This window comes from Dufourea novaeangliae, unplaced genomic scaffold (genome assembly GCF_001272555.1).
Source record: "Dufourea novaeangliae isolate 0120121106 unplaced genomic scaffold, ASM127255v1 scaffold39, whole genome shotgun sequence".
NCBI lineage: Eukaryota > Metazoa > Arthropoda > Insecta > Hymenoptera > Halictidae > Dufourea > Dufourea novaeangliae.
The window spans coordinates 1,122,489-1,149,533 of record NW_015373918.1 but is presented as its reverse complement, the minus strand read 5'-3'; the positions used below and the strand labels follow the sequence as shown (position 1 = coordinate 1,149,533).

Below are 27,045 nucleotides of genomic sequence, written 5' to 3'. Positions count from 1 at the left end.
GGAATCTTTGAACACTCATCGAAGATTTACTGAACACACAGAAACGCATTTTGTTTCGACCGTGAGAAAAATCATACAACTTCATTCCTTCTTTTTATATAAATTCTGTTAAATTTGCGAATCCTTAGTGTAATCGGTAAAAGGTGCTTCCAATTGTTTACTCATTAGATTAATCTTTCGTTTCGTAAATCATACGATGTGGGATAAACGGTGAACTTTACTTAACTCTTTCTATACTTCGTATTTATGTGTATCATTGTGATTGTTATTGAGTTATGTATGTACATACCGTCGGTGTTATTTATTATCATGAAATAAATGTTTTTTTTTTACTGTCCACGAGTACCTACACTTTTTATTTCAATTATTTTTCTGTGGCTCGTGACGGGCCACGGACGTGACAGTTCTGACGTCAAGGAAAGTTCATCCGAGAAAATCAACTGTCTCCACTTCCGGCCCGCGAGCTCACGCCACGGAACTCTCACCGAAGTCGTCGTAATGGGCGGCCGGATTGATCTGTTGGTAGTTCGATCCTGACCTCGAAAGCTGTTCGATAATTCTAATCACGACCCAACGGAGCCAGATTACCCAGACAATACCGAGAATACATAATACGCCCGTCCTCGGCAGGCATATATACCGTCTTCCCTCCGTCGATTTCGTAATCTTTGGCCACCGTGATATCGTGTTGCTGGAAATTTCGCGTAGTCAGGAATGGAAATTGATCACCAGACGGTTGCTCCACCGAACCCAAAACCCAAGACGCTGGAAGATCCAAGCACTGCTGCTCCGTCAGCACTTCCGTCGCGAATTAGTCGCGATTAGCGACTCAGTTTTCATCCCCCACCTCCATGCTCGTTTTCGTGTTTCCAGAGTTAGACACCAGTTTGCCAACCCGTTTCATCGATGACACTACACCACCGTGGCGCAATGCAACCACGAAAACCGAGCGTGCACCGAAGCCTCGTGCGACCGAGTTAAGAAAGTAAAGCGACGAACCAGCTTGCACGATGTATACCGCTAAACGTACTAGATCCCAACGAATACCGACTGAACTGGTATAATTGCCCCTGTAGACGACCCATTCCTAGATTTCTGTGACGAAGCATGCTCGAACGGAAAAAAAAGGGCGACTCGTTACAGAGAAACGGATTTGGATGTACGTACGTCGCGTCCCTCTGTACAGGAAACCAGGCTGTCAACTCACTTTCCGCGACTGACCCAGAATCCCATCCTTGTTTTCGTTTTAACGCTGCTCGTGCACTTTTACCGTACGCACTTATACCTGTTCGGGGTCTGGATTTCTTGTTGAAGGGACCGTTTAGATCGTTGGATAAGCTGAATATAAATTAGTCCGATCCCCCTCCCCACTGTCTTCAACCTGTCAGGTAAACAGAAACGAAACGTTGCGATTAGTCTCAATTGCTTTCGATGATTAAACGGTCGCTCGTTGCCTCTTTTCTAAATCCCGAACTGACAGACACGTTACATGCGTTACTAGATAAAAAAAAACCTGGCAGAAACGTTGTTATGTCTTTTTAATTAAATTCTTAATGTACCGAAACAATGACGTTTAGAGCTTCCTCGCTTCGTTCTCTTGTAGACATTAAGGATTACTTTACGATCGCGTTACCTAACAAGGCGAGCCGTGTAACGCGTCGACGGAGAACATAAATACCGTGATCACACTTGTTTCTCCTATGCAAATGGTACCGTTCATTCAGAAGCGTTTCAATTTCGAGCGGTATCCCACGGTCATTGTTCGAGGGCAACGGTTCATAAACGTGTTTCCCCACGGAAGTGTTTAACGAAAGAATGGAAGTTCCCGAAGCGTTTGTAATTACCACTTTTACTTTTCAAGTAACCGCGCGAAGTACAACGTTTTGTTCTGTGCGATCGCGTGTAATTAAGTTATTACGAAGTTAGCGACGAATCTGCTTCTCCCAGCAAAATACCTGTACATTTTATAAAATGGTATTTTAATCGGTGGCCATTAAAGTTCCGCATTCTTCGCTAATAGTTACAAAAAATTCGAAGTTGCCTCCATTTTTCACAAGAGTATATGTATTAATAAAGAAACGAGAACAGTCTTTAGGGGGGATTGGATCGAGTGTAGAGGATTGATCATTCGCTATCTTTTTGGCAAAGACATCGGACTTTCGATGGTCCGTGAATACCGTCTGAAACCGTTGACACGAACAATGACTTCGTACGGCCCACGAGTGAAAGTAAAACGAAATCAATCGGTATTTTCAGGCGTTACAGATCGTTGACACGACAGATGGCGGGCGTCGTCCAAGTATCTAGTTCCCCAATGATTGCTTCCAGGCGTCGCAAGGCTACATTAAACGGCACTATCTTGAATTTTCTAGTTCGCGATAGGATTATGCGGCGCGGAAATAAAAAGCTCGAGACCGCCTAAATATTCGTTACTTTTTGCTACTATGCTCTGTGCATTTCACTTTCCAAGATCAAGACTACTTTCAGCGGGATTGTAACGGTGAAGCGTGTCCAGCACAGGAACCACACCTTCACTGTTCCTTTCATATCGAGGCACATCACGGGATTAATTGAAGCACAAGCAGGAAGGATACCACTTTCATTGGCGATATATCCGTTCTGTGAATAGAATTTCGTGAATAGAGTCCACGTACAATCTTCACATTCATTGAAATTTGAAATAGAAAAGATTCGTAAGATCATTCAGGTCGGAGAAGAAGATGGATTTACTATCCTAAAGGTGTACTCTATGAATGATTTACGAACACCTCTTTGATATTATTATTTTTAATTTGCTGCTTCGATTTCTAAGCTCGTTAGCCATCGTAAGGAATTCATTGAATTTAGTACGCCGAAATGTAATAGAAAATCAACTGGGATAGAATATTATGTTACTTGAACTAGAACTATAAATGTATTAAACTCAATTATTAATTGCCATTTATATTGACGGTAAACGGGTATTTAGTATAACCAAATTACTAAGAATTATCATTAATGGCAGACCATGATTGAGTCACATCCTACGACGCAATGCAGTATTCATTCTACACGCTAGTTTCACTGTAATCGGTAAACGAAGTCTTCACATTGCTCCCAATACGCCCATCCAACCAGAATGTTTACATTGTTAAAAAATAAATAACAGCGTTGTCGACAACGAAATTACATATAATAGTATCGCATGGTTGCCAGAGAATCCTTCTCCAGGAAGCGAGCTAATTGTGAGTCGCCTTTCTCGAAGAAAATGGGCCTTTTACCAGACGATTAGACGAAATTTCATAGAAATGTTGCCGTATTTACGTCTGGTAAGCGGCGACCAATTACCTTCCAGGAAGAAGATTTAATTACCGGGGCCACTGTCGGTATGCAGCTAACTCGGTACTAATTAAGGAGGACCACAGAGTATTTCGTGATACTGTGCACTTTCTTTGGTGACTCAGTGCACAGAAATACTCAGTCATTCCATAAAAATTCAAACAAGCTACACGGAAATGAGCATACGTTTAGAAACGTTTACCGTGCAACACAACAGTTTGTGTGTCGTCCCACGTTTGCACGAGGTTCGATCCAATATAATTACATATGTACACAGTTCCTGCTTCCGAATGCAGTTTTAGAAAACGCGATCACGATAATTAAATGTATCCTATTCGGTTCGGATGAAGAACTTCGGCTTGATTTTACGATGCAGCCTGAATGAAGAGTTTCGCGAAGGAATATCCACGATATAATTAGCTCCGTATCTAGATCGATCGACGTGATCAGCAAAAAAAAAAATGGAAATCGCGGCCCCTTCCTTCCTATTGTGGGAGATCATCGACTTCCCCGAAAGGAAATGCCCCGTTCGCGATCGGTAAGAACAATGCCTGATAAATATCGATCTAGCAACTTTTACCGAGTAGGGCACTCTCGTTTGCAAACTTCTCATCTTTCGAGATACATAAAACCACGATCGTCCCGTGTGCGACGGCGCGAAGGTGGTGGTGTGCTATGTACCAGTGCGGGGAGACTCACCTTCACCTAGACCTTTCTTTCGCCGTGTAAGAGGGGATCTGTATATAAAAGGTCTCTTCTGGGTAGCAATGGCATCAGAAACCACAATTTCACTTACATACCCGGTTGTCACTTGATCACGAGAAATATCGAGCGGGATAGTCACGTTTGAAGCCACCATGCGGTCATTAGTAAGTGTCACATTTATTTAAAATTAGTATAATCAACATCAAGATATTTTCTATAACCAGTGCCTATAAAAACGCGTCGGTTTACCTTTCCATCGTTTCTAATGGAAAGATTTCATATCCTCGTCTAACGTGGAATAATTTTTTGCAGATCACATTGGGACTCGTAGTCCTCGTTATTTCGACCGTTTCCTGCAGGGAAACGAAAGGAGAGAAGCGACAATTCAGGCTACAACTAAAAGGAAAACGGGGTGTCAGTGATTATTCCGGTGGCTACTCGTCTGGTGGAGGATCCTCCTACAATTCACCACTCATTCAGGCAAGCGGAGGCTCTGGATACAGCGGAGGATCCGGTGGAGGATATTCGTTGGGTCATTCTGGAGGTATCCAGAGCTTGCAAGGATTGGGAGGTTCGCTGGGACACGGTTCACTGGGATACTCTCTAGGATCATCTGGATCTGGAGGACTTAGTTTGGGGGGCTCTGGTCTGGGTCATGGCTTGAGTCTTCAAGGGTTATCCTTAGGAGGACACCTTGGTCAAGCTTCGTACTCTCTCCCGAGCATGTCGAGCCTCGGTGGAGGAGGAGGGGGTGCAAGCATCGCGCTATTTAGCCCCTCTTCGAAGAACGGACCAGTTACATTTGGATCCAATGGCGGAGGTGCGTCTGTAGGCAGTTCTGGTTCCAGCTATTCGACACCAGCCTATGCAACAGGAGGTCAAGGATTATCATCTTACGGTGGTGGTGGTTCGTCAGGCGGCCTCAATCTTCAAGCAATGTTGGGATCCTCGCACGGTTCCTCGTACAGTATACCAGCATCGTCTTTGGCTTCGCTGGGAGGCTCATCGGGACATGGTCTTTCTATTCAATCGTTGTCTCCAGGCTCGTCCCATTCTGTTAGCGGAGGCTTGGTAATTGATGCAGGATCGCTTGGTAAAGGTTCCTCCGGTTCTTCTCTTGGCTCCAGTGGCAGCTCTAGCTACTCTCTCCCAATATCTTCTGGGTCCCACGGAATTTCTGGTTTGTCCAGTTCCGGTGGTTCAGCCAGTTATTCCTTACCGGTGTCGTCTGGGTCATCAGGAGGTCACATCAGTCTTTCTGGTGGTTCTGATGGTTCCAGTTATTCTCTTCCCTCTGCCTCTGGTTCGTCTTCGTACTCCTCTGGAGGAAGCTCCAGTTATTCCAGCCCCACTGTTACCTATGTTGCTCCTAATTCTGCTTACTCGGGTTCAAGTGGTTCCTACGGTGGCTCTAGCTCCAGTTATCCCAGCCAAACCGTCACCTACGCCACCGGTGGCTCCAGTGGAGGCTATTCCGGTCCGTCCGTGACCTACTCTGGCTCCGGATCCAGTTACTCCAGTCCTATTTCCAGCTATTCTAACTCCGGCTCCAGTTACTCCAGTCCTAGTTCCAGTTACTCGAGTCCTAGCTCGAGTTACTCTGGGTCATCCGGCGGTTATTCCCCCAGTTATTCAGGTTCTTCCGCGTCGTATAGCTCTCCCGCGGAGTCCCATGGGTCCTACTCGAATCTGAGCCCCAGATACGTCGGGTATTCCGCAGGGAAGAGCTACGAGGGCAACAAATACGACACGATCTCCTACTCCAGTCCTAGCGGAAAATATTAAATTTGTCGAAAGTTCAAAAATACACCTCCTCGCGATTCTAGCAGGGTAAGATGCCGTATCGATAACCGGCTCGCTTAGGACAGTCTTAGAAAAGTTAATCGCGACGATCGATTTAGCATCGGATGGTCCACGGCTCCAAGGACACCGTAATAATTTATATTAATGTTACTAGCATAATTATCGTATTATTTAAGACATCGTTTTATATATTTATAATCTTGTTACTCGCTTCCCAATACCGTTGTATACGCCCGGTGACATCGACATTGTGATGTGTACGTTGCAGAGCTTTATACCTTTTTTTTTTTTATAATAAAGTGATGTTTTTTTTGTAACCGGCTGTCAATCCCGTCTGACGTTCCACATAAACCGATCTGGAAATCCCTGGCATTATCGAAAACCGTAGCGGATAATTTATTCATAAGCTTTCACCCGGTCGTGTTCGCATCGTTAATTATCTAGGATCGACGGGATCGAAGAAGATACCGTAAATCAGAAACACGAACGTACAAGAACTCTTCTTCCTTTCAATTAAGCGAACACTCGGGGCATCGGAGTTCCATCGCGAGTTCGAGGGAAAAAATTAATTTGCCTCTCGTCGAGTATATCGAACGATTTTTCATATATCCAATTTGCATTTCAGAATTCGTAGTAGTCTCCGAACCGACTTGACGGTGTTATTAGCGTTTCTAGACCCGTCGAAACTGTCACGATCGGTGCAGAATTCATTTTTTATTTTTTTTGCTATCGATATAGCATCTTCGCTGTGAAAGTTATAGGCCGCGGGAAAAGTAAACGGGAACGGTAGCCGCGTGCAATAATAATGACGACGACAAAAACCGCTCCCGAAAGCATAAAAAGAGGATCACTTTTACTCCAAGGCCGGCGACAGCGAAATGGGCGGATTCCTTTCTAAAGTTTTATTCTTTTTGGGAAAGTATCCCACCGCCCGCCCGGCCGGTAATACGACTTGCAAGCCGGTGACTGTTCGTCCGCGAACCGGTTTAACATGATTCATAAGGCAACCGTTCTTTGTTTTTTTTTTATTTTGTTGCCCTTATTCCTACGACACTAATCGTAACCGGGTCTGCTACCGGTATATAATATCTCAATATTGTCAAGTCTCGAGGATGTTACATTACCTCCCGTTGCGTTTACACGGATATCTAGCTGCACGCTTTTTATTCGTCCTGATAAACGGCCCTTTTAATTTGCTAGCCCCCTTAGAGTCGTAATTTGTTTCATCTCCTTCTTTATTAATTGCGTTAGAGGCCACGACGCTGGGATTAAAAGTTCCAGGGGAGTGGGGATGGGTTAAATTAGTTCTGAAACTCTTGTAATTTTACTGTCTTCGCGGAAAAGGGAGCCGGGCACGGTTCCGGTCCGGTGTTGATCTAGAACTCTCCGAGCGAAGACGAGTATCGAAGTTTTCAAGCAAGTAAAGAGCTCCATCGGGGGCTACTGCGGACAAGGACGGGGCTCGAAGGCGTCGTTTGCTCGTCAAGCTTTTCCGGGGACGCAAATATTTAAAACTCGACACGAAGCGTTGTGGCCAAGAAGAGTGGAGGAACCGAAGTGCGGAATCATATTATCATCTAACGCTAAACCGTATATGGGTCAGGATTATTTTCAACCAGATAGGTTTGTAAGTCACGCTTGGCGTGGTCGGACGCGTCTGTGAAAAAGTTAAAAAATAGAGAATGTACGTACATGGTACAGATGGTGAATGTGGTTTCTGAAAGTGAAAGATTCGTGGAGAAACCATGCGGTAGCATGTTAATAGGAGAAAGAAACTACGTGCGAAATATGGTGCAAAACAGAGTCGTTCAATATTTCTCGTTCTAGATGAATAACGAATAAATAAGATTATTAAAAAACATCCCCTGCCTTTATAATTGTTTGTATCAAAGTTACGGTTGGTATTAAATACAGTTTAGATTCAATCAGCTTTTCCTACGTATTCCTCGGTATCTATAATAAAACCTATTAAGGAACGAAGGCAAGTATCATTAAGTTGATTCTGGTTTTCGATTAAGAGTTATTACATCTTCGACAAAAAAATACAAGATTACTCATTGAAAAGGAATCTTTATTGCCATACACCGAAAGAAGTCTCTTAAGAGAAATCCTCCCAAATCGTTAACGAACGTTCGAATGTTCGTTCCTGTATCGAGAAGGAAAGAGAACATCGAACGGCACCCACACGAGAAGAAAGCGGACGGATGCGTCGGTTGCAGTATTCAAAGTGCCGTTGTGGTCTGACCCACTTTTCAATCGCACGTGCGCAATGCACGAACGAGCACGCGTGTGTTCGCCAAAGGAACATCGTCGCGAACGACGAAGGAACCACCAGCGATCCGGGGGTATATTCTATCGCGTAGCTAGTTGATTCTTCAACGGTAGAGGGGGGGGGGAGGGTTCGGTAGCACCGCACGGAGAACCGGTGCGTCGTCTCCGTCATAGAAAAGCCACATTTCACTATTTCCCGACTGGTTCTGCGGGCGACATACTTGCGCTTCACTCTCACGCCCGTCCTGGTGGACGTGCCTCGAGCGAAAACAGGGAAAACTCTGCTCTTACTCTTCCTCCCGTACACCGAGACGTTCTCCCGAGTCGTTCGACAACCGCTCGTGATCCATCATTACGCGTTCTGCGCTTCGAAACAAGTAATCCCCACGAAGATTTAATTACTATCTGCGTTACCGTAACGCTTCGACTGCTAAAACGGTCATCAAAGTAATCAAGTAATGTTCATTGTTGCAAGGACTCGGTCGCGGAATGTTACAGATCCAAGATAACCGTACACTGTAATCTCGCGTGCTGATTTCCCAAGAACACGTAAACCACGATATATTAGAGCAATTTCAGATCTACGGATAAGACCGTTCCTCTCTGTTTCGAAGTGGCCACTTTCTCGGTGCGACGCGTGTCGGTACGACATCCGAGACTGTCTTCTCCGGCGCAAGCCAAGTGTCCACGGCTAGCCGTTCAAATGCCTTGTCCCCCGATTTCCAACCCGCATTATATTTATCACCGTGGACCCGCATCGATCGCGTGTGCAGTATCGAAGGCGTGGTCCCAGGACTCGGTAGAGATTCGCCGTGGATTCGTGGCGCGAGGTGAAAGTACACCGAATCGAATAGATGGACGCGCTAGTGGACCCCCGGAGACGGATCTTAAGAACGTCCGTCTGGAGAGGCGCGGCGGAACGGAATAGATCCTCTACGGCGGGTTTCGCGGAACGGTTCTCGCTTCCGTGACCACTTGTCACGGACAAATCGGTGCCGTTTTTTTTTTTTCCACGTTCAAACGGACGGGAGATCGTTCGATTGTCTTTTACAGGATCGCGTGTCGGACGGGATACTCTCAGATGTTGTACAGCCATTTTTCGTGGCCACGATAGGGTCGCAATGATAATTACTCGCTGTCTGTGGCGAGCTTAGACACCGATCGTCCGAAGAGCTTTCACGTTTCGGTGATCCATCGATCTGTCGGTGTCTTTGTTACCCCCCTCTCTCTTTCGTGACATACCAACTGGCACGTAACTATAGGTGGATCTGTAGATCCCACCCGCGGCACACACGCAGACCAGTTTGTCGTGGCTAAGTGCAGACGAGCGACCAGATCGAGAGGCGTTTTACTAGGCGGTTTCACTGAACCGGTGCACCGGCCGGTGTATCCAGATATCTACATATAAGAGCAGAGAAATGTTAAACTAGTTTCCGCGATTTTTCAGCCGGCCGGGTATAAAGGAGAAATTCAATGTCGGCTGATACATCATTAGACGTCGCGCCGGCGTGTCGGTTCGATCTGTGCTCGATCAACGGTGAACGGTGGGACAGGACCCAGCGAATGAGACAGCGCGGAGAAACGAACCGAGTAAATCAGAGACACGTAATTATCGACAGGAAAGAGAGTGAAGGCTGATTGATATGGCGATCCTGGTTCGTATATATGTATATTTCATACGACTGATAAGCTTTCGACTGATAAGTCACAGAGAGAATGAACAGTCTATTTATTCTATCAGTAATGTTCAGTTTGTTCTCTTTTTTTAAGTGAATGGTAGTGTGAGATGTTTATATTCGTCATGTATAGGCACTTGCTTATCTGAATTAGTTATTAAAATATACATCGACAGGGAAGATATTTATTTTTACTACACTCTTTATTTATAACAGGTGCTGCTTGTTTTATCATCGACGATCCTCGTTCAAGGATATGGGAAGAGCAATGACCCAAACGAAGAACCCTTCCTCCCTATATTTCCAGTTTATCCGTACAGCCCAAAACTGATTAAAAGAGAAACCGACAGGGAGGCAGTCACGCAATTGTCCCCGGAACTCTACGCGCCCAAAATCGACGCTAAAGATTCTTACAGTGCCAGCTACAGCACGAACTATCCCCGAGATCCTTACTACCCTAACTATAATCCGTATCCAAAGTCTTCTTCTGCAGCTGGATACTCGTACTACAGTTCTATGCCGTATACATATCCAACCTCGGCATACAATCGATACAATTCGTACTCAACACCCTATCCAGCGGCTCCACCTTCCTATTCAACGATGCCTTACTCCACGTCCTATCCTAATTACTACTACCAACCGCCTTACTATTATCCTAATTATTATACTCAGCCACTATACGCGCCGCCTCCGTTGCCACCACCTGGCGCAGACTATTCCAGCGATCCTTATTCCGATACAGACAACGAGAAGAATAAAGAGAAGAAACCTAGCGGGGACAAAAGGTACAGGTACAACGAAGCGGATCAGGACCCTACAGGCAACCAATACGTCGACGGAGGGAACTATATTTCCGGGAACACAAAGGATCTGGACGGCCAGCCCAGCACCTACAAAGCCAGCAGCCCACAGAATCAGTTGGAACAAGTGAGCGACTTTCACTTAAAGAATATTCAAGTCCCTTTACCAAAGACGACCTACCGGGTGATCAGCGTCGCAGGTCAGCCGGTAGGCCCTGACTATCCTCTACCGGCTCCGTATGTGAAGGCACAACAACTGGAGGAGCTGATGAGTCAGACATGGGCGAAGGTGTTGGCCCAGAATTTGCAACAGGCCGCTCAGTATCACACGAACGACGGGAACAAGAACAATGGTGGACAGTACGTGAACCAGAACGATCAGAACAAGGACTCCCAACGATACGTTTCCGTCCCGAACGTTATTGCCAAGGCTGGTCTGGCTTACATCGTGAATCCTAGCATTCTCGGGAAGCTGAACATTGCTCAGGCTGCTGGCCAGGTCAACCAGGCGCCGACCACTCACTTGAAGAACATCAAGTATCCTCCGCCTATACCTGGCGTTTACACCGCAGTCGACAAGCCTGGAAAGGATCAGGTGGATTCGAACGAGTACGAGAACTATGATACTTCACCACCTCAGAGATCCCAGGACTACGACAGCTCTTTGAGTCAGAACGATAAGCAGCCACAGAATTACGAGAACGAACAATCTTATCAGAATCAGAATTTTGTGACAGCACAGACGCCACGTGGGTACGGTTACCAATATAACGACTACAATCCGTCACAACAAACGGGCCAGCAACAGTCGAACCAATACAAAAACAATTTGGATGACGTGAACTATGGTAGCAAGACGAAAAAGGGATAGACGGCTAAGATTCGTCAGTTGTTATAGAGATGTTATTCCCTCGACTTTGATGGAAATCCAGTGATACGACTCGAAGACTGTTTGCTAATGGTTCATTCAAAAGAAGATCAACTTTCACATGGTGTGTCGGTTTTAATCACAGTCGAAGCAGTATGTCTCTAATTATATTTATAATTGTTTCCTGTAGTTTCTGTATCCTTTTCGTAACGAATGTATCTCGCGCCACGAGGATGAATGATGCGGACGGAAAATTGGCACGAGGAGCTTAATTGTCGCAGATAATTGTCTGCCTGGTCCAACAACGCGCGAGATGCAGGAGCTCTCTAGCATAAGCCGCACTAATATACTTTCGTATTCTACTGGTTCTTCGGTTCGAAAAAATTCGCCTGAACTTTCTCACCTACGACCCGCCACGGTGATATTCGTATTTATGAGGCTTCCGCATCCGTATGCAAATATTGTACTCGTTTTGCAGTCACTAGTTAATAAACAAACGTTGTTGTTTTTTCTCTGTGAGACTTCTGTTCCTTTCTCCTTTCCCTGGATCTACCTACGTAAAATCGAGATTCTTTTTGAGGAACGGAGGATGGTCTCGATGAAACGGGAATCGTACGGAAAGAAAACCAATGTATCTCGAATCCAGAAAGAAAAAACGAAATAGACCGCTTCGTTATGCACGTGGAAAGACGAAGGGGGGGAAGACCAACGATCGCGGAACGAAAGGAAGAGATCCGGATCATGGCTACGTCCGGTCTGGATCGTTTGGGCGCGGTGATGGAAAGGGGAAGTGCGATCCGTGGATCGGCGCACGGCGAGAGAGAGTGGCGTGTACACGGCGTTTTGCTTTATTTTTCCCGTTCCCGGTGAGTGTGCCGATGGTCGAAAATAAAATCAACCGTACCAAGCCTCTTACTTTCTCGCAGCTGGGCTGGATCTCGGTTCGCAATGTACACGGTGACCCGAAAGCTTCTTTACATTTCTGCTCGACGCATCACACTGCGGAGCTTCGTTTACGGGAATGTCGTTGAACTTTCTCTTACCTTTGAAGAAACACTTGGAAATTCCGTTTCGAGGGGGTTTGTTTATATATCGTGGTCGTTATCGGTTCCTTTCTGGATCGACTTTTTCGACCTTGATTATCGGGAAATTCGATTGCACATCCCGCTGGAATGCAACTTATCACCGTGTTTTAGAAAGGTTATTTATGGAGCGTCGTTTAACCCTTTGAGTACGGTGGCAACTGACGCATCGATTTGTAAATATAATTTAAGCTATGCGTTGTTCATATTTGGTCGTATAAAATAAACAGGTGCTTTTTAATGATTGTGGTCGAAAGTATGTTTAAAAAGAAGGAGGCACAGGGTTTGAGACGGACCTAGACACCACTGTCTCTACGAACATTAAAAACATACGTATTCGGAGGGTTAATGGATTCTGCACAGGTGATGGGATGAGGATGTGTCAAATTTTGGGCGGATTTCTAGTTCAGCAGCATTGGACCACTAGCCGAGAAAGTGATGGCAAGAAAGGCCGGTCTCAGCCAGACTGTGCTTTTGTTCCTGACAGATCTGACGAAATAGCGATCCCAAAACGACCGAACGTCCACTCAGGGTCGGCGGCTTCCTTTTTTCTCCTGGCGAATATTGCCATCGTTACACGACCGAGAAACTTTCTCTGCTTAATTGCAGGTAATTCGATTCGTGGTACGAGCACGACGGTCATCGTTTTATAGATCGGACCCGTCCACGCCCGGGATGCGGATAGAAAGTGTTTTTTTTTTTGTTTTCTTCTTTTCTTTCTTGGATCGTGCGCGGACGCTAGAAGAAAGGGTTCGCGGAAACGCGCGATTCAATGACGAATCGATCAACGAGACGGGGAAAGAGGGATCGACAATAAGATTGATGGGAATCAGGAGATCCCCTTTCCTTCCGTTTCGCGGCAAATCAAATTTTTCGAAACTCGTTCCTAAGCGAAAAGTAATCTAGTTTTTTTTCTCTCTCCCCCCACTCCGTTTGAAATTCCTTTCGTGCGTTGATGTACTTTGCCTCGCCTTCCTATTTCACTCTGCGAGAAGTCTCCAGTGAAGGTTTCCTGCCGGTGGGAATAACAAAATATTCTAATTCCCGAGGACGAAATGGAATTTCTTTAATCAAAGTCTGAACACATTATCTTCCAAATAGTAACTACTGTGTTTTACGAATATGAAGACAGAAAAATGAAATCCGACAGATATTATAAATCCTCAAGTTTTAATTCACACATGAGATTTCTTTTATTACAAGGCGGTCTTTCCTCCCCACGAAAGTTTCCATTTTATGTGGACCAAGTCGTTAATCGAATTCCAAGTTAAGAAATTTACCGGCTGCTCTCGCGATGTCTCCCATTTTTGTTCGTCCCGACGGCAATTAAGGCGATGATTGTTAAGCCTTTCACAATTATCAAGCGAGAGCTTTTGGAAAGCAGACTCACGGAAACAATTTATTTATGCGTCCCTTCGCGGATGAAACGGTTTGCATAACAGAGTGAACAGCTTGCATTATATATCGAGGCCCCCGATGGAAGCTGTCGGACACAGGCCGGCAACGAATTCACTTCATTAGCAAACTAATGAACCGATTAACTCGTGGAATAATTAGAACGACTCTGTACTGGAAAACTTGGAAACGATTTAAACGGGGATTATCGGCTAACGGGGTGCGGGGGTGGTCCGCGACAGCCATTTAACGCGCGCCTTCTTCCATTGAAAATGCATTTGGCATGGATCATTCCCGGCTGGAACCTGGAAATACCCCCACTTAATGATCCGTTTCCGAGCGACACGCCGGCACATCCGCGTTTCCATCGACTTTTCTTCGTTGGTTCTCACGGCCGAACCCAGTAGCGCGAGTGCTCGTTTTTTCTCGATACTAATCGTCCGGTTTCAACGGTCGGTGACCGGTCTGATCGTGAGAAATGCATATCACTCGCATAAAAGAGGACCTAGAAATTAGAAAACTGAACGTCTTTCGGGGAAGTAAGAGAGCAAGGAATTGATTTCCCGTGTAACTTGGCTAATTAATGTTCTATGTAAGATGGTTATGGTTCCGTTGCTTTGCATTCGACTCACCTTCTATGGTGATATTCATGGTTTATATGAGATGCAAACGAGCGGCGCATGACTCTTACGGAGGAAAGGGACGAGTCATGAAATCCCTTCACTTTTACCGGTACTGACCGTCTGTGTTCTGTAACACGTGGTCCACAGGACCCATTACACGGGCTATAATCCACAAGTGAAGTGTGCGCGCCGTCAGGGGATGCTACTGGTAGGGGTAAAGGCTATATAAGAGAAGGAGAATCTACTTTGGTTTTGTAGTAGAGCTAGCATCTTTGTGTCGCGATCACACTTTTTCATTTCGATAACATGGTACGTATGTATCCTGGAATAACACACGATTTGCAATTTTCACTTTTGGATTAATATTCATAAAAATATTCGGTAGATGAGTGAACCAAAGAATCGGACATTATGAACTTAATCTGAATTTATTTTAGTATCTTATTTAAATGATTCGGATCTAAATTTTCCAGCTAGAGTAATATTAATAATTATAATTACCATCAGATCTATGATGTTATTGATCTACCTGCGATTAATACTACAAATTATACAAGGGAAAATTATATAAGTGAAAGTACTGAAGCCTTTGATCTATATTTCACTATCTGTATTTTTTAACGATTAGAGTCTTCTTTTTGATATTCATACCATGATTTTCTGGTCACCCTATATTTCACGCATGTTGCACCCAAAATTGACCCGGGGTCCAAGAAGAGAAACTTTTACTTTTGCATGGATAATGCGGTACACTTGGCCACGGGAGGGGCCCGATGCGTGGCGCACTGTATAAAAGAGTGGTCCATGCCGGATGTTTGATACAGACCTTGTCGAGCAGTGAAAGTGTCTTCCGATTCAAGTTCACTTTTTTCCCAGTAATCGCAATGGTTAAGGAACAAACATACCAATCAAATTTAAATCGCAGCATAAATACATTCCACTGCATCATTTAAATAATCTAATTAATTATTTAAATCACAATCGTCGATGTATGAATGACGAGATTTATGTTTACTTTATAGAAACTGTACGTTTTACTGGGCCTGCTGTTCGTCGGTATAAACGGGGAGAAGAAGGTCAACTTGGCTGACATAGAGAGGGACAATTTGCGATCGGAAGGTATATCGAAATCGGGTGTCGCTCGGCCAGAAGGAACGAAGTACTTGACGAAGCCAGAGTATAATCAGCAACAATACCAGTTACCCAGCCAATACAACAGACCAATTAATACACCTAACGCATATGTCACTGCTCCACCGAGTCAAAATGTAAAGTAGATTTTCAGCTTAACGGAGTCTCAAGAAATGATTCAGAATCGTGTCAATTAACGTTTCCTTCGACAGGCTCCAGAAACCTACATTCAGTCCAACAAATACATTCTAAGGGAACCAATCTATCAACAACAGAATAATGTCCCACCGGAGCAGTCTCCGGAATCTCAATATTATAACGAGTACCAACAATCCCCGTCATCTTCTAAAGACATTTCGCCTAGTATCTACGAATCCCAACAGTTGATCTACCAACCGGAAGTGGTCGTTGGTAACCAGTTGCAAGCAACTCAGCAGAAGACTGTTACGGCTAAATACGCGAAAAACGTGAACAAAGGTATTGTGAATATTTATGACATTGTTGTTCGTCATATAAAGCGAAATTTCATGCATGGAATAAATTTCAATACTTAAAAGGTACTTCTAAAATTGTCGTACCTAGGGTAATAGTACGGTTAGACTAGTATTTCATCGCTTTTGTCGAAATAGTTTTCCCACCGATGGAACATTGTTATATTCCTTTATACGATTTCAGAGACAGTATACGTCGATATCCCCATGATGCACCTTCTGGCTTATTACCCAAACTTGAACGGGAATCCCGGTAAAAGCAGCGGGCTATTGGTGCCTCAATTGACTACAGCCGCGACGGAACAGATATCCATTCCTCTCTATACTTCGCCGCTAAACCAGAAACCGATTGTTCCGGTGAAGCCGACTTATCAGATTCAGTACGCTTCGAAATACAATGGGGCTGTTCAACCCACTTTCACCACTAAGGTTAGCGTAAAAAATAATAATCCTTGCTATGATAGTACTTCTATCAATATTCCAATTTCTAAATGGAATTAATGGACGGCTATCATGAACGATGCAAAGTCTGTCAATGAAACGTGACAACCTTAAGATTGACAGTCACTAAACAATTCACATATAATTAATTCACATATACCTCATTTAAAAATTCAATGACATTTCATAAGTCGATATTTCTCGAGATATCAATCGATACTCTACTATTTTCAGTAGATGAACATTGCATGGTATCATTTCAATATTACCAATTTATTCCAATATCTTTCTCCATCTATACGAATAAAATTCCGAGGAAGATACATGCACGGTATCTCTTCAAGATTACCATATTACTCCAATATATTTCTCCATCTATGCAAAGATAATTTCGAGGAAGATACTTTAAATATAAATTACATTGTTCTTTATTTAACAACAAGTGACCTCATCATTCGTGCAGTTGATATAATATCATTTTTACGTGGTCGTCTGTCCCACAAAAAACACGTTCCATGGAAAAAGACATATTGTATTCAAGACAAGTGTATCCAATATAGAACTAGCAATGATTTTTTTAGGCACTGAAGGGTACCGTTTACGCCACTCCCGTTACTCCGAAGAAGTACACCAGTGCCCCGTTAGTAAACGTGCCGACATACGTTCCATCGGACCAATCGCTCGCCCAGGGAAGGCAGTTCTTATACACGCAAGCGTACATCGCTCCACCCCATCCGCAATACGTCTCCCAGTTAGTCTACACACAGCCAGCGACTGTTTATATGCACGCTACGCCTGTCTACAACGACGTCTACGCTCGTGCACCTGCCTACTCGCAGGACAACTCTCTGCACACAAACGTAAACTACAACGGCCCACCTGAACAATTGGAGACTTCCGTGCCGATCGCCGATGAGCTGCCAAATCAGGTTTTGACACAACAAACCAGCCAGAGCGTGGCTCAGAATTACGTCAAGGTCAGTACAATGCGTGAAAATTTTTACGTTATTTGCACGTGGAATGGAGGATTTTAGAAAAACGAGTATCCGATTGGTAGACTAGTTTATGCAAATTTATAATTTTGGCGATTAATCTACGGACAGCAGTATGAATGAGACATTCGTTTTCGTTATTAAGGACTCCTTTTGTTGACTTTAACTTATGCACACTTGTATCTACAGACTATCGAAACCGTAAATATTGTGATAAATTTTCGGCTTTGCGACTTTCTCTTCTGTAAAAGATTTCGACATCGAATTTATTTACGAGTGTCCATCCGACGATCAACCAGTAGCGAGAAATACTTTAATCTACGAAATGAGGAGTGTAAAATACGAAGATCTGCTGTCCATTACTCAGCGAATAGAGATAAGAATTTTATTTCTAGAGTGAGATGATATTTCAATGTGTATCATTAGAAATTTGCCGGAACAGTTACTCAGAGGAACAAATCTGTAATGACTCTTTCTAGACTATCCTCATTCATCACATTTTATTCTATCTAAAATTTTATCAGAATTAATAAACAATTTGCGTTGTAACAGGATCCCGAGGAACCCAGTGACGATTTGGTACCGCCTCAATTACCGCCTCAGGATTTCAAATCTGGCGTCACGTCCTTGCTACCAGTTCCGTCGCAAGAGGACGAGCCCCTTCCAGTGCAGAATCACGTGGTCCCAACCGAGCCAAGATCTCTGTTGGATTCGTACATCCCTAGCAACGTAATCGTGGCTCAGGATTCCGCCAGGTGATCGACTGTTCCGTAAAAGTAGACCAACCATCAGAAGGCGCCTCTTTCACTTGTTTGACCGAGACGATTTGTTACAGATATCAAGAAAGGCCGATCAAATTGGAGAGCGGCTTCCTGCCGTCGAAAGAGAACTTCCTGTACAAGAAACGTAAGGCCGAGTGACTCGCGGAACGTGCTTCGTCACACGACTGACGAACGTCGAGCGAAGAAATGGTCAGAGGTTGTTCCAATCGGTCGCTGGAAATTTTTGGGGTGAAAAATTTCTCCAAGGACACTGTAGCCGACGATAGGAGGCGCGATCGCATCTAGTCTTTTCATCGAGGATCGTCGATCACACTGTTGTTTTCTTCTCCATTTGTAGATCTACGGGCGATGTTTTATACGAATTTTTTTTTTATAGAAAAAAATAAAGTATTATTAAAACAGTTGTTATGTATCTCGAACGAGAGTTTTGTAATTCATCCGATTGCTGTTTGAGATTACATTTGGTAATTATTGGAGGAGAAATCTTATCCTTGGCCCGAATCGAATTGTGAATTTCTTTCTATGTGTATCCGTCTAACTGAAATAGATATCGGAGCTCTGTAACAGAAATAACTCCTTTTTTTCGGATGATTGGATAACTTTTGCTTTCATCGATTTGAACAAACAAATTTTCTTGTGTTTGAGCTTATTTATGCAGGCCACTCGAGATCTCCTTAGGATATTAAGAGATCACTGGGGATTCTATGTTTCAATTCGGAAATTGAGCTTAATTGAGATCCTTCAAAACATTATTTAAATAAGCCGAAGATAAATGAGATTGAAGCGTTAGAAAGGTTCGAAATTAGCATTTCGTGGCTCGTAGCTATCAATCGCTTAATATATTTGTCAATTTCTATGACCGTGGCGCTAATGTACACCTGATAAAACCGCTACCGAGCCGGGCGGTCACGTTCACCGTAGGCGATCCGTTGACACAAGGCGCGTGTGGCACAGACACAAGCGGCCGGTTCGTTCGTGTGTGATGGCGTGCCGAAATGAGAAAGCGGATGCTGTAGGAAAGAGCCAATGGTGTATGCTTTTGAAATTATCCGCTAGAAATTCCGAGCCCGTTGAAAACACCAATTTCCCACCGTGAATTACACGTTCTCTCTCCAGCGAACCGTAACGGTGGCTAACTAGCCCCCATTGAGTCGTCGTTATTATTAAATCGTCCAGTAAAGAGGGTCCTGGTTGCAACATGCAATCAAATTATTCAATCCTACAATTACCCTTGAGCAAACAAAGATCGAAGGAAAAAACAAAGTGTTTGTTAGTATTTTCAATGAATTTACACACGTGATTTCTTATTAAATTTTAGTCAAGGTACGAATGTCATGAGTTTGTCTTTTTTCTTTTACGAATATCACAATTCGTGTTTTTAATTTTTAATCACAGGTAGTCTTGTGTTGCGCATTTTCTCAGCGATTTCATTTGTTGCTGAAATTCTGCTATTTAAAAGGATAAGCGTTTTTCGGTGGAGAGGGCGGGGGACGACGAGCGTTGTTGATCTTGTGGTATATGGAATCGGACCGTTGTTCCTCTAATGTTGAAATGGTCGCGGGTTGAGCACGTAATCGTGACTAGTCGCGTCGTCACTACGCTACTGGCAGGTCTCTTTCCGTACGTATCGAATGAGAAATGCCGCCGTGTTACGGCGGTGAAACTATAATCGCGGTGTCCCTCTCGCGGTTCAAGCGAAGGCATATAAGGTGGGATGTTGCTGGCTCTGCTTCATCAGTCCCAAATACACACGACGAGACCGCCAAGCGAGCAGGTTTAAGGTCGAGCGTCGTCATGAGGCCACTTGCGATTCACGTAAGTACGATTCGTGTACCTTTTTACGCTCGATCAATGGATCACGGGAATTCGGGGCACTGGGTGTGTGACAAGGTGTTGTGAGAAATGTAGTTGGGAAGTGTACAGGTTGACAGACATTATTGACAGGAACAGATATGACTTGATACATTGACTGAACACATTGACCGAAGGCATGTCTTCTAATCAACATTTCATCGTTTTGATGTAAAGGCTATCATTGACTAATGTTATAGCTTTCCGAGAATGGGAAATATAATTAGTGTTTACTAAATGAACTCAATAAAATTTCAAGTGAATGAATGTTATTTATGATAATTGTATAATGTTTATTTCATATATTACTGTGATGGTTGAATACGTTTGTTATACGTTGTAGATTTAGTAAGATATCTCTGTTTCTGTGAATGAGTTACAATTAGACCGTGAATGTTTATGCAAGTGAAAGAAAAATTATTGCTTCCATTATTAGCATTACTGGCGAATTTTATTAAAATTCCAGTAAATATACTAGCTGTACAGTTGTTTTGGTACTACGTGTGTTTGCATGTATTAAATCGACCTCTCGTTTTTCTAAATCACACCATCCAATCTGTACTCGTTTCCTATCGATCGCTTTTCACTTCCCACTATACTCTAATTAACACCAACATTTTTACATAGTTCCGGAGATCACCATCTTCAGCCGCAACGTATCGTGTTCGCCTCCCATTTCCACTTTATAGTCTCAAATATTCTAGTTCATCGCGTCCTACGTCGGCAGGATTTCACGAACAAAGTCACGAGTTCTGGCTAATATCCGTGGGTATCCTCCTTAAATTTTACACCCCTGAAACATTAAGCAAAACAGATACGAGTATTTCCGTCTTATCTTGTCCGTAGACGATTACTGTAACCACATCCACCGGAATATCCACCGTTGAAACCGCAACGTCTTTGATTCCGAGGTATTCGTATGCGTTCACGCGTGCGTTCGTTACAGTCGATTACACCAATCAGATATTGTCTCGTGCGAAGTCTCGCATTACGCCGAATTAATCAAAATCAGAGCAGAGAGAATCGCGGTGAACGAATTCGAGCGGTATAATAGCGAAATTAAGTAATTCTCAAGATTATCCTTGTCGCGGGACAAGATCAAACAACGGTCTCGCGTCGACGAAACAATTTGGGCCCCACGTTCCGAAACGGTCATTACGGAGAAAGTGTTTCTTATTTTCTTCTCATCCACGGTCGCGCGCAGCGTCCGGCGTTCGGTGGTAGCAGCCGAGGCAGATGCTCTTGGGCAAGTCAGTGAAAGTCTTTGACGGTATTCGGGGAACACCGCCATAAACACTGTTTCCAGACGATCGTTCATTAGGTAACCGGATTCTCTATCCTCTTGGAAGAATCGATCCAGTCGAAATACGACGAATAACGATCGCTCTTACGAAACTCGATATTGTCCAAAGAATGTTCCAAACGGGGGAATCCTTTTCAACGTTAACAGGGTCGATCCATTTTGCGCGTTAGAAAAGAAACTTTCATCCCGTGTCCGCTGCCTTGTTAACGATCCTATTGCATTTCGAGATTATTAATGGTTCACTTCGAACGAGACGAAGACTCGCTGTAGCAATTTCGACAGAGATAGCAAAGAACTTTTTAAAGAGGCTCGTTAGCTCACCGTTCACGGCTGAAGATCGTAGTCGAAGTTAGGGATCCACGGATATCCCCCGAGGCGTGTGGCAGCCGAAGAAAGCGGTGAAAATCGCAAGTGCGCTTGGAACTCGTTCTCCTGTCTCTATCCGGCGTCGACGGTAACCTTGTAGAAATTTCAACTCTTTCCTGGCAAGGTCGAGACCTCCACTTCCCTTCCCCTCCAAGTCATAGTTATCGTCTAAGAAACCAAGATTTCCCCTAGAGTAGCAATTATTGGTTCGCGTAGTGGACGTTTTTCGAATTAAAACGCGTAAAAGGGAGCGGCACACGTGTATACATTCAGAGAAGGGAAGTGAAAGTGAGATTATCGCTATTGGAGCATCAAACTCGACTAGGATCGATAACCCTCTTATCGTTGTTACGTTCGACAAACGATGTCGATTTCTTACGTGTACTCGTCATTTTCAGGTCGCTGCGATTCTTCTCGTAATTGGCCTGTGCCAGGCGAGAACTTCCGGCAGGGATCTGTCCAAAGCGAGCGGGTCACTGGAGGATAAGTTCGCCACCGAATCTACCGTTCTTGAAGCCGTTGTTGAAGAAGAATCGAAGAAAGAAGATACGAATGAAGAGGATCAGCTTCCCATTCTGCCACCTATTATTCTATTAGACTTTGGAAATAGCACGGAGGACGATAACGTTACGTCCGAGGAGAAGTCTAAACGAACCGTGAACAACGGTCTGGGTTACGGGCTGGACAAGAACAGCGTTCAACCTCGAAGATACAACTATTATTTCCCTGCTGGAAAATCAGGAACCACGGTGAGCATCGAGGAATCGATCAGTCCGTTTTTACCGAAGACGATAGTCGAGAAGGTTCAACCTACCGATCAAAGGGGGCAGTATTTCAGAACCCAACAAAACTCCTATGTCCCGCAACCAGCTGGTGCCCAAGCTCAAGGTCAAACCCAAACGAACTATCAGTATCTGAATATCCATCAGCCGAAAGGTCAGTCGACGTACGGTTTGCGAACAAAGCCACAAACACCGCAGACGAGCTTCGCCACGTACCAAAACACGCTGTCGACTCCAAAACCGTCTGTGAGCCCGTACGGAATATCGAATTCGGGATACAGGGGTAACGATGTCCCGACAACTACGCAATCGCCTTCGGCCTACAGCCCCACAGAGACAGTCAGATACGTAACTCCAAACCCGGCGAACTTCGCGAGTTCGCAAAGCGGCTCGTTCAACTACGCCAGACCAGACGCTTACACCGGAAACTCGCAGACTTATGCTGCTCAGAGGCAGAACATTCAATCCACTATCAATTCCCATGGCTTCGGCGCCGTTTCTCAAAGTGTCGAGACCTCGACCGTCTCCCCACACAACTATAATCCCCGTTACTCAAGCTCCAGCCAGCAGACACAGCTTCCGAACAATGGTCCCAGGTACACAGTGGAGAACGGGGTTCGCTACGAGAACAAAGTCTTCTGGAAATACCCCGATGGTAGAGTGTCGGACGTTCCTCCAGCTACTTACGTGGAAACCTACTCGAGCTACCCGCAATCAGACCAACCGAACAAATCCCAGGGTTCGCGTACGATTTATGAAGCCAGTACAGCCACGGAAAATAGCGTGCTTTCCCAGGGACCAGTGCAGTTCCCCGCAGTTTCGGAAGAGAACGTGCAGGAACCGAATCGATTCGTCTCCTCGGAAACGTTGCCGTCAAGCCTGCCCCAGCAACAAGTGTACCGATACGGTTATCAGAATATACTGGGCCAGAGGCAGAATGTAAATCAGCCGCAGCAACGGAAGCCCAGCCTGGTGGCATCCTACTCTTTCTCCTCTTCCGGTAGGGTGCAGTCCGGCGCCAATGGTCACAAGGTCGCCTACGAATCACCTTATCAGACGGCTACATCGAGGTACATGGTGAACAGTCCCAATCCCGAATACACCGATGGTTATACGACCGAACCCACTGTAAACACCACCACTCCCGTCTCTAACTTCTTCTCCTCGTCGACGGAGTCCTATCCTCGAGTCGCGACCAAATACACACCAAAGGTGCAGAACTATCTGGAGACAGTGTTCAACGCAGCGGAGCAATCGAAGAAGCACAATCCGCCCAGCAACGATTTGAATAGTTATTCCAACCTGCAATATTCTGACCTGTTGAACTACAATCCCTCGATCTCGGAATACATCAGGAATCCGTCGTCCATTTTAAACGTTCGGCCGACTTTCGTTCAAGCTGGAAACTCCCTAATACCTGTTATTATTTTGAGGGTGGACGGTTCCTCCCCTATTCAGAACAGAGCCACGCCGAATATCAATTTGAAGGCGTTACTTCAACAGTACCTGATCCAATACGCCAATAGCATCCAAGAACTGGCCCGTCCATCCACCTACGATCTCGGAACTGAGACCAATGGCAAGGTGCAGAGCCCCGATCCTGGCAAAAATCCCGTGCTCGATCTTATTCGATTGACCCAGGATGACGCGCGTGACCCTCCACACACCTACGATCCGAACACTTACGTCGGTAGATCGAATTACGAAGTGGGCAATCCGGAGGTGCAGGAAGCGTTCACCGACAGCCATTACGGTGAACGTTCGTCCGTTCGGCAGAAGGTTATGAACGTTCAGATCCTCGATGATCCGAGGTATACGAGTTATAAGATTAAAAATTGAGGTGTTTTACGATACAAAGGAACATTTATGGTAGAATATTGCGATAGGAAGTTCGTCATGCAGATGATTCTGGGAACAGGCGCATTTATTTTCGATCTCGCGAGATATTGCATGCCATCGAGATGTCGATTGGACGATTCGATTTGATTGTATAATTGTTAGTCATTTAATAGTATTTAAGAGGGGCTTGTGCAATAAATTTTTATTAGGATGTTATTGTATGCTGGGCGCTGATTCTTCGTGACTCCTGATGAAATCGGTCACACACGAGGCAGACCGTTGTTGCTCTCGGTATTGTATATATTACATACAATTTAACCAAATTATTTACTTCAAGAAGGTACCTTATAAACTTAGTATTTTTGTTTAAGGAAACAAAACATTCGGGGGTATTGTATGCGATTTCTATCTACTTAAATAAATACTGTACCCAATTAAACGAGTCCGTTAGACACTTTCGAACGCCACTTACATGTGGCTTCTTTCACCGTTCGAAGAAGTCCGTTAATATTTATAAGCGCTAATCTTTATTAACCTTTGCGAAGGAGATATAAATCTCCTCGGAGGTTAACGATATTATGTTATTGTTTAATTAACCCAGCGGCGGTGATAAATGCCAAGAAAAGTAAAAACTGCCGTTGAATTTCTAATGGAAACTCGTCTTTGTTTCACCACTCGGGAATGCAAGGAAATGCAAATACAGAAACGCGTGACTCCGATACGCAGAACACTCGACGCATTCACTATAATGTCGACGTTATCGTACGTTTTAGAAAGGTCAGGGAAACGTACTATTCTATACAATTAGCAATTACATTCAATTTATATTCTCACGATCACCGGCATCGACAGTCAATATTCTGCTTAGATCGACTATTGCATAATAAATGTAATATTTTAAAACCACAATTGACCCTAAAAATAGAAATTTTCAAGGTAAGGAACAAGTATAACAATACAAGGACTATTCCTTCAATTTTTCCAGCTCAACAAAATGTAATTCTTTTCAATGCAGCACGTTTCCCCCCAAATCTATCTATCCGTAGGTTAAAAAAAAAACCAACCCGATATTTAATGGATCCAAATAATATTCGAAAGAATGTTGTTATGCAACAATCTGCTAGAAAAAACAGAAATATCGTTTCCGAAGGGAGTGAAAAGAAAGAAAAAGGGGGATAAGTGAAGGTGACACGTTTGCGAGACGGAGGGCAATTAGCGTTAATTGTCTGGCTGGTTAGTTGGAGATGAACAAACGGCTAGCGGGTAGTCGTAGGGCACTGTTAATTCCACGTTTTCACAACGAGAGGCAACGATGATATCTCCGCATATCTGCCGGAGCAACGGTAATTAGACACAAGGCGTATTAAACTGTGGCGATTGCCAGCGCGCGCGAGACCAGACCTCTTACACACAGTCAAAGATTCACAAGGAACGGGCAGCTCCGTGGCACACGGACGCTGGTCGTCGTTTCTATCGTGTGAGACGGGTAGCATCCCGAGGAGCGAGCGCGGTGTGCATAATGCGCGCGTTTCAGAGCGCATAAAACGCTCGACGGGAAACTATTGGCCGCTTAGGTGAATCCTCCACACCTTATCCCTGGTTCGATTAAAACATTTTCATCCCAGATAAATTCGATCATTTTTGGACACCGTACAAACACCTTGTTTAATGACACCTGGATCTGTCGTTTATTTCCCTTTTAATAGATATAATTAAGAAAAAAGAATACATACGTTGTATATTATTAGATCAGATTGTAGTTAATTACAACGTCCATTCATGGATCATCGAACGGGGGTGGTTCTAAGAGGTGGAAAAATTCTTTTTCTTCTTTCACCAAGGTTGTTCTTGCGTGGCTACTACGGTAATGACGGGTGGTCGCATCCTGCGCTTGATACGGACAAAAATTTCCCAACGTCGGTCGCGTGTCTCGAATGAAAGTATCCTCCGGCCGGGTGGACTGTAGGATAATATTTAGAACGATATTTTTCACTTGGCTACCGGAGTGTATAAAGAAAATCGCGTGTCTATTATGTTGCTCAGTTCTCGCGTGGAGGTTCGCCTCGCAAGGTCCTACGGATTACTACGGAACAAGCTCGGGGAACAAGCCACGGAACCGAAATCAATGTGTTCTACGCGATATCTGGTGACGCTCGGTCCATCGTAATTCTGTGTGTCTACGTGTTCGAGGGTAAAACGGTGCGCCGGCCTGTCGGCCCAGGAAAAATGTTGTTCCATCTTGTAAGTACCGCGATCAACGATCCATCCCAGTGAAAATTCGATGTGTCTAAGGTGACAATTTCTGAAGCGTTTCCTGAGTGTAAATTGACGATTAATATTCCACTTTCGTAGGCGAAACAGAGGTACATTGGCTGGAACTAGTATTCTTACAACGGTGACATTCATTATAGATTAATAATTTTATTTTCAAATTCATAATTATATCCATTAGATTATTTTATTGACAGGAAACTACATTATTATGGAATGACTGGAAGGAAATAACTTTTCACTTGGTAGTAA

General features: G+C 44.3%; 4 protein-coding genes across 4 annotated transcripts; all 4 read left to right on the top strand.

Annotated features, from left to right (window-relative positions):
- Nucleotides 1-4,175: 4,175 nt before the first annotated feature.
- Nucleotides 4,176-5,808, top strand: LOC107194374 (loricrin-like). The gene is made up of 3 exons (XM_015583993.1): nt 4,176-4,187; nt 4,336-5,443; nt 5,492-5,808. The coding sequence occupies exons 1-3, from the start codon at nt 4,176-4,178 to the stop codon at nt 5,806-5,808; spliced, it is 1,437 nt and encodes a 478-aa protein (XP_015439479.1).
- Nucleotides 5,809-9,740: 3,932 nt separating this feature from the next.
- LOC107194373 (cuticle collagen bli-1-like) lies at nt 9,741-11,447 on the top strand. The gene is made up of 2 exons (XM_015583992.1): nt 9,741-9,752; nt 9,990-11,447. The coding sequence occupies exons 1-2, from the start codon at nt 9,741-9,743 to the stop codon at nt 11,445-11,447; spliced, it is 1,470 nt and encodes a 489-aa protein (XP_015439478.1).
- A 738-nt stretch (nt 11,448-12,185) lies between these two features.
- On the top strand, nt 12,186-18,519 carry LOC107194372. The gene is made up of 7 exons (XM_015583991.1): nt 12,186-12,218; nt 15,567-15,812; nt 15,888-16,152; nt 16,351-16,595; nt 17,189-17,584; nt 18,152-18,354; nt 18,435-18,519. The coding sequence occupies exons 1-7, from the start codon at nt 12,186-12,188 to the stop codon at nt 18,517-18,519; spliced, it is 1,473 nt and encodes a 490-aa protein (XP_015439477.1).
- A 1,500-nt stretch (nt 18,520-20,019) lies between these two features.
- LOC107194371 lies at nt 20,020-24,522 on the top strand. The gene is made up of 3 exons (XM_015583990.1): nt 20,020-20,196; nt 22,300-23,871; nt 23,944-24,522. Exons 1-3 carry the CDS (start codon nt 20,020-20,022, stop codon nt 24,520-24,522), a joined length of 2,328 nt encoding a protein of 775 aa, XP_015439476.1.
- The last annotated feature ends 2,523 nt before the right edge of the window (nt 24,523-27,045 follow it).

Excerpts from the sequence above, each read along its gene's own strand:
- LOC107194372 (XM_015583991.1), top strand. The coding sequence starts at position 12,186 with ATGGCTACGTCCGGTCTGGATCGTTTGGGCGCG. Across the intron at positions 12,219-15,566 it reads GTCTGGATCGTTTGGGCGCG|AAACTGTACGTTTTACTGGG; the intron begins GTGATGGAAAGG and ends TTTACTTTATAG. Across the intron at positions 16,153-16,350 it reads CGCGAAAAACGTGAACAAAG|AGACAGTATACGTCGATATC; the intron begins GTATTGTGAATA and ends ATACGATTTCAG.
- LOC107194374 (XM_015583993.1), top strand. Across the intron at positions 5,444-5,491 it reads CTACGGTGGCTCTAGCTCCA|GCTATTCCGGTCCGTCCGTG; the intron begins GTTATCCCAGCC and ends GCTCCAGTGGAG.
- LOC107194371 (XM_015583990.1), top strand. The coding sequence starts at position 20,020 with ATGCCGCCGTGTTACGGCGGTGAAACTATAATCGCGGTGTCCCTCTCG. Across the intron at positions 20,197-22,299 it reads TGAGGCCACTTGCGATTCAC|GTCGCTGCGATTCTTCTCGT; the intron begins GTAAGTACGATT and ends CGTCATTTTCAG. Across the intron at positions 23,872-23,943 it reads CGACGGAGTCCTATCCTCGA|AAGCACAATCCGCCCAGCAA; the intron begins GTCGCGACCAAA and ends GAGCAATCGAAG.